The sequence below is a fragment of the Setaria viridis genome, chromosome 4, assembly GCF_005286985.2.
Source record: "Setaria viridis chromosome 4, Setaria_viridis_v4.0, whole genome shotgun sequence".
Taxonomy (NCBI): Eukaryota; Viridiplantae; Streptophyta; class Magnoliopsida; order Poales; family Poaceae; genus Setaria; species Setaria viridis.
In genome coordinates, this window is record NC_048266.2 from 35,329,121 (window position 1) to 35,335,120 (window position 6,000).

At 45.0% G+C, this 6,000-nt stretch overlaps 1 protein-coding gene across 1 annotated transcript; it reads right to left on the bottom strand.

Moving 5' to 3' along the window:
- Nucleotides 1-1,776: 1,776 nt before the first annotated feature.
- LOC117853003 (putative receptor protein kinase ZmPK1) lies at nt 1,777-4,771 on the bottom strand. Its single transcript, XM_034735345.2, has one exon. The coding sequence runs from the start codon at nt 4,407-4,409 to the stop codon at nt 1,956-1,958; it is 2,454 nt and encodes an 817-aa protein (XP_034591236.1). The 5' UTR covers nt 4,410-4,771; the 3' UTR covers nt 1,777-1,955.
- Between the last annotated feature and the right edge of the window lie 1,229 nt (nt 4,772-6,000).

The following is a 6,000-nucleotide window of genomic DNA, read 5'->3' on the forward strand; positions in this document are numbered from 1 at the left end:
TCTCTCCACCCTCTCTCTATAGTAGAAGAGATTGACACAGCGGCAGTACCTCCAAGCTCCACTAAGCGGTGGTGCCCTAGCTCCCCGCTGAGGTGGTGCCTAAGTTCCTCGCTATGGTTGGTGCCTGCTTTTGGTATTTCACATCGAAACTATGGTGCATGCTTTTGGTATTTCACATCGAGGTTTGTGGGATGTTTTCATTTAGTGTTGCAGTTTTGTATAGGCGAAATAGACATTTTGTAGTGTTGCAGTTTTGTATAGGCGAAATAGGCATTTTCGTCCCTAAAATTATTCCATCCCTCAACTTTCAGAATGTCCAATTTAGTCCCTTGACTTTCGTTTTGGATCAAACTCGTCCTTGTGTTGATACATGGCTTCATATGGGCATGAAACTAATACGAAAAGTCCTTTGTACCCTTGGATCTTTTTTCTCTTCAATTTTCACCTTTACAATTACAATAACGTATGATTCAAAATAAATATGATACATATGTTTGCGAGGGAGTATGAATACATACATGAAGCATGTATAACGTAGCATGAGTATAATATACATACATATACCAAAAGGATATGTGTACATATATTTTGCCTATTAAATTCGTTTGGGGACGAAACTCTGCTCACTCTGCAGCAGCGAAACTATACATGCGTTAAAGGATTTTCCTTTCAACACGGCTCTGTACATAGACATCTCACTCATACCACAGAAACTGATATCTAACAGAACATGATAGTGTAAGCTTAAATATTTGAACACGAGCATCAGTAGTTCGTCTGTTAGAATCATGCCATGGCCCATGGCGGACCATCCTTTTCCAATTGAGACTAGCAAGTTGCATGCATTATTGTGTGTCGTGATATAGCTGGACGCTGGTAGCTGCACACAATTTGCATGGACAATGATTGTGCGATGACCGGACACAAAGCCGGAGGCTTGGGACGGATTTGCCTGTTGCAGACTTGCAGTCGTCGATTAGCAGCCTTATGTAAAGTTGTAATCACTCAGCAGCTACCTCTGGTGCTACAGGCGCCATTGTTTAATGCCCTAGCTAGTCATGTTTAACTACTCCTATAAGATAAGGAGGCGCAATAGTTTCTTGATGGCATAGCACAAGATTCGGTCAAATTTGGAGCAATACGGTATGAGACTCTCTAAAGCGCGAGAACGCCACGCACTCTCTACTCTCTAGCCTATGCTTTCAGCTCAGCAGCGTTATTGGAAGAGCCCAGCCCAGATTATCGAGCCCAAAGGCCCATGCTCCACGCACCACCTCGTGCTTAGCCCGCCGCCGGCGGTGCTCGTTGAGGGCGGGGCGGGGCGGAGACGGGAGCCGCTGCCACAGCTGCACCCCGTGGCGCACGGCCGCGGTGGCGCGGTCCAGTGCCCACTGCCAAGTGCCCATTTCGACCACACAGGTATGGTTATCAGCAGTTTCTCAATAGTTGACTTTGTCCCTTTTACAGTTGCTGGGTTGGTAGCCGACGAGTGTACTGTTCACCTGATCATATCTTGGTCTGAAGCACAACATTGTTCCTGTGTTAGTTCCAGTCCCGGCTAGCTCAACAACCAGATGCATTATTGACGCTTTGTCTGGGTTCTCACATCTTTGGTAGTTCATCTGTGGTATGCCTAGAGGGGTCTTTCACTCTATCCCAAATATGATATATCGATTATTTGATTGCCTACCCCAACCTGCATGGAATGGGACAAAGAGGCTTTGTTGTTGTAATTTTAGATCGATAGCTATCGTTAGATGCAATTCTGCACTCGGATTGAACAAATCTTCATAACATTATATATCAATAACAATGGCGTTTTCTCCTGATTTAGAGCACAAATTACAACAGAATCTAGCATGGATATTATTGAAGAAATGTTACAGTTAATTTTTTTTCTCTCATCTATATGTTATTTGTTCCCCTTAGTACAAACAACCCTATTTATGCAGGCTTTAAGCAGGTCCTGCCATTACATTTGTGCTACTGACATCATCTACTAAAGCAAGCATCTGGGCCACATTTTCCATGGTTGGTCTTCTGTCTCTATCTTCCTCCATGCATGAAACAGCCAGTCTCATCATTGTTCTTGCTTGCATATTGTTGAATTGACCATTTAGTCTAGCGTCAATAAAGTCGGCGATCCAAGATTGTTCACTGCCACTGCCATCCAACTTCAGCTTTTCTTTGGCCATCCTTGATATCCTTCCAAGGACCATCTCCACTTCCTCATCCTCATTATTTTCCATGTCAGAGGCACGAACTCCCTTGAGTAGTTCTAGTAGCACCACTCCAAAGCTGTAGACATCAACCTTTGCTGTAATTGGGAGACTAGAAACCCATTCAGGCGCTAAATAACCTCTAGTTCCTTGGATCTTTGAAACATTTATGTTGGATCCACCTCTGCTCTGGAGCTTTGCAAGGCCAAAGTCAGCAATCTTTGGCACCAAGTTCTCATCCAGCAGTATATTTTCGGGCTTCACATCACAGTGGATGACCCACTCTGAACACTCGTGGTGAAGATATGCCAGTCCTCTAGCCACCCCTAGGGCAATGTTAAATCTTTGCTTCCATCCAAGTAAAATTTCTGAACCCTCAGTACCAAATAAGACATTATCCAATGAACCATTCTCAAAATATTCTGTAACCAATATCCTGTGTGGACCATCAGAACTGAAACCCCAAACTCTCACAAGATTCATATGGTAAATCCTACTAATCACACTCAGTTCATGCTGGAATTCTTCTTCACCTTGGTTTATTTCTGCCAACTTTTTCACAGCTACTGCCCTGTTGTCTTTCAGGACTCCTTTGTATACAATGCCTGATGATCCCCTTCCAATTTCATCCTTGAACTTTCTAGTCGCTGACACCAACTCTCTGTAGGTGTACCTGCGAAAATGGTTAGTTATCATTTCATATCCAGCCTCAGCTGGCCATACTCCTCTCAGTTCCCTGCGCTCCCTCCTCAGAATAAACCATCCAAATACAACAAACATAAGCTCTGCCAGAAATATTGCTGATAAAAATCCATAGAAGTACAAATACTTCAACTCACTCTGATCTCTCTTAAGCATACCCAGAAAATCTGCTACAAAGTATTTATTTGGTGTGCTACAGTCAGGACCATACTTAGGAGCAAAAGGTTGTGACTGCGGAATTGAGGCATCCAACACTTCTAGTCCCTTAGGAATCTTGATGTACATGGTACCAGTACTACCAAGGTTATGCAGGGTTACACCACCAAGCATAATAGACTTTGGATAGCAATCTCCAGTTCCTTCCCAGTAGGCAAAACCCTTACAATTGCAGTCATGCAAGCATTTGTTCATGCAAAAGTCAAGAGAAACGAAATGGTGGGTAGTCATATCATACCCCAAGAAATCAGTGTGGGGTAGCTTAGCAAATTTCACCTTCTGTGCATCACAACTGATGTTGGTCTTTGGTCTGCAGCCTTTGCTCCGGTCGCTTGGGTCAATGACTACAAAACCAGGGGCACACACACAAGCAGGTGCAGGCGTATACACGCATATTCCATTTTCACCGCACAAACCGCGTACTTTGCAGAGCTGAGGAAATGGCATCCATGTGACGGACCATGTTCCGTCTGCCTTATTGAGACTGTATAATCTGAGGTTGCCATCATAATCCAGTGTTAGTCGCCTCATGATCCCAGGACCCCAATCAGCAGCTGTGAAGGTTGAGTTGTCACTTCCAAGGAAATGTCCCCAGGTATCAAGAGCCCCAGATGTGGTGCTATTGAATGGCACTCTAAGCTTTTCCCAGATATTCCTACTTGGATTTGGCCAATAGATAAAGGAGATGTCCTTCTCATCATCAAACAGAGAAAGTAAGTACTGATCGTCAAAATGGAAGCTGTAATGGCCAGGAACAAGTAACCTGTTAGTAGAGACCAGCTTTGTAGGAGCACTAATGCTCTGAGTGGGTAGCAAGGTATCAGTAGGAGAATCAAAGCTTTGCCACAGGATGGCACTACCTTTGCCCTTCACAATGAGGTTCCCATTGCCCAATAGCTGAGCTTGAATATGCCCAGCATCCGAAGCGCTCACATTGTTGCTCCACACAATCTGGCCATTGTAATCTTTCAGAACCATGCTCCCATCGACATCTAACTTGACTTTGGATCCCCAGCTGTACACAGGGTGTAGAGGATTTGCGCTCCAGATGATGGTTCTTTCGGATGATCTGGAGAACCAGATGGAGAAGGTGGAGGCATTTGGAGAGATGTTGTAGAAGCCGCAGGCGAAAGTACCATCTCGTGAGTGGAGCACATCGGAGCTCTGCTCAACTGAGAGGGAGGAGCCTGCCGAGAGGAAATCACGGGCTGAGATGCTCGAAAGCAGATGAATCAAAGTGAGGAGGAGAATACTGGCTGAGCATGCATCCATGGTATTATTGGTATATACACATGCTGCAGCCACTATCAAGTGTGCGGAAGCAGATGAATGGACGCGAGGAGAAGCGGATGCAGAATTGCGGTTATCTTTGAAACAGCGGTGTTAAACACACACCATCCAAATTGCAATGCACTCTTAGCCATGGACTCCTAAGGAAGGAAGGTCATTTTGTTCTTTGAAGAAGACTGACTTATGGGAGAGGTCAGGTCCGAACATAGTGGTATGGGCGGCCATCAGGCAAGGGCCCTCACATGGGTGCTTTGGAAAAGAAAACATTTAGAATTCGTTGTGGTATGATATGTTATGGTTAGCACACCTAATCCTGCCAAAACAATACATGAGTCCTGCAAACTTTTGCGAAGTGTTTTTGATGGAATAATGGTCTTGGCCCGCTACAATTTCAGAAATTTCAAATAAATCTCAAAGGCCTATGTGGGCATTAGTAAATGGTTGGAGTGGTACAAACTTTTAGTCCCACATTACTAGTGGAGGAGCAGAATGGCCAACATAAATATGGAGGTTGTCTCCACTCCTTCAAGTTATGTGTGTGGGGAGAGAAGGAAAGCTCCACACGCGCGCTCGCCACGCCTCGCCTCGCCTCGCCTCATCGGGTGGGGCGAAGGGTTGCGGGCGCACGACACCTGCACTGTTTCCTTTAAGTCAGCGAGATACATGGCTTGTCGTCACGGCTGCACCCGCTAAATACGTACGCTGTGATCAGATCTGTTGTTTCAATATGGCTGGTTTTGCTGAGTCACTGAGGCCAGAAAAATTTACCGGTGTGAACTTTAAGAGGTGGAAATCAAAGGTTCGTATCTGGTTTAATGATATGAGCATCTGGGATACGAGGCTTGGCAAACTTACTGCTGAAGCGCAGGAAAAGTTCGATGGTGCCAATAACCTTTTCGTGGGATGTATCATTAGCAATATATCTGACGGTCTGGTCGATGTCTACATAGACATGACAGATGCGAAGGTGCTGTGGGATGCTCTGGTTGCAAGGTATGATGCAGCAGATGCATGCAATGAACTATACCTCATGGAGAGTTTCCATGACTACAGGATGGTGAACAACCGTTCTGTGGTAGAGCAGACCCATGAGGTGCAGTGTATTGTGAAGAATCTTAAGCTCCTTAAGTATCAATTACCCGACAAGTTTGTAGCTGGTTGCATAATTGCAAAGTTGCCTTCCTCATAGAGAAACTTCACCACTACTCTGAAACATAGGAGACAAGAGATATCAGTCGAAAATCTGGTAGCGTCTCTTGATGTTGAGGAGAAAGCTCGGAAGAAGGACACTGATGAGAAAGGAGACCAAGGCCAGTCTAGCGTCAACATGGTCCAGAAATTCCCATGTGGCAAGAACAAAGGGAAGAACAAAGTCATCAACACTACTACCTTTAAGAAGAAGAAGAATAAGGCTGAGATGAACTGCTACACTTGTGGTGAGTTTGGACACTTCTCTAAGGATTGTCCAGGGCATATAGACCGCAAGGGCAGAAGGGCTAATTGGTCCAAGGATGTCAACATGGTGACCATAGGCAACACTGGAGACGGGTACCATAATCTACCAATTGTTCTC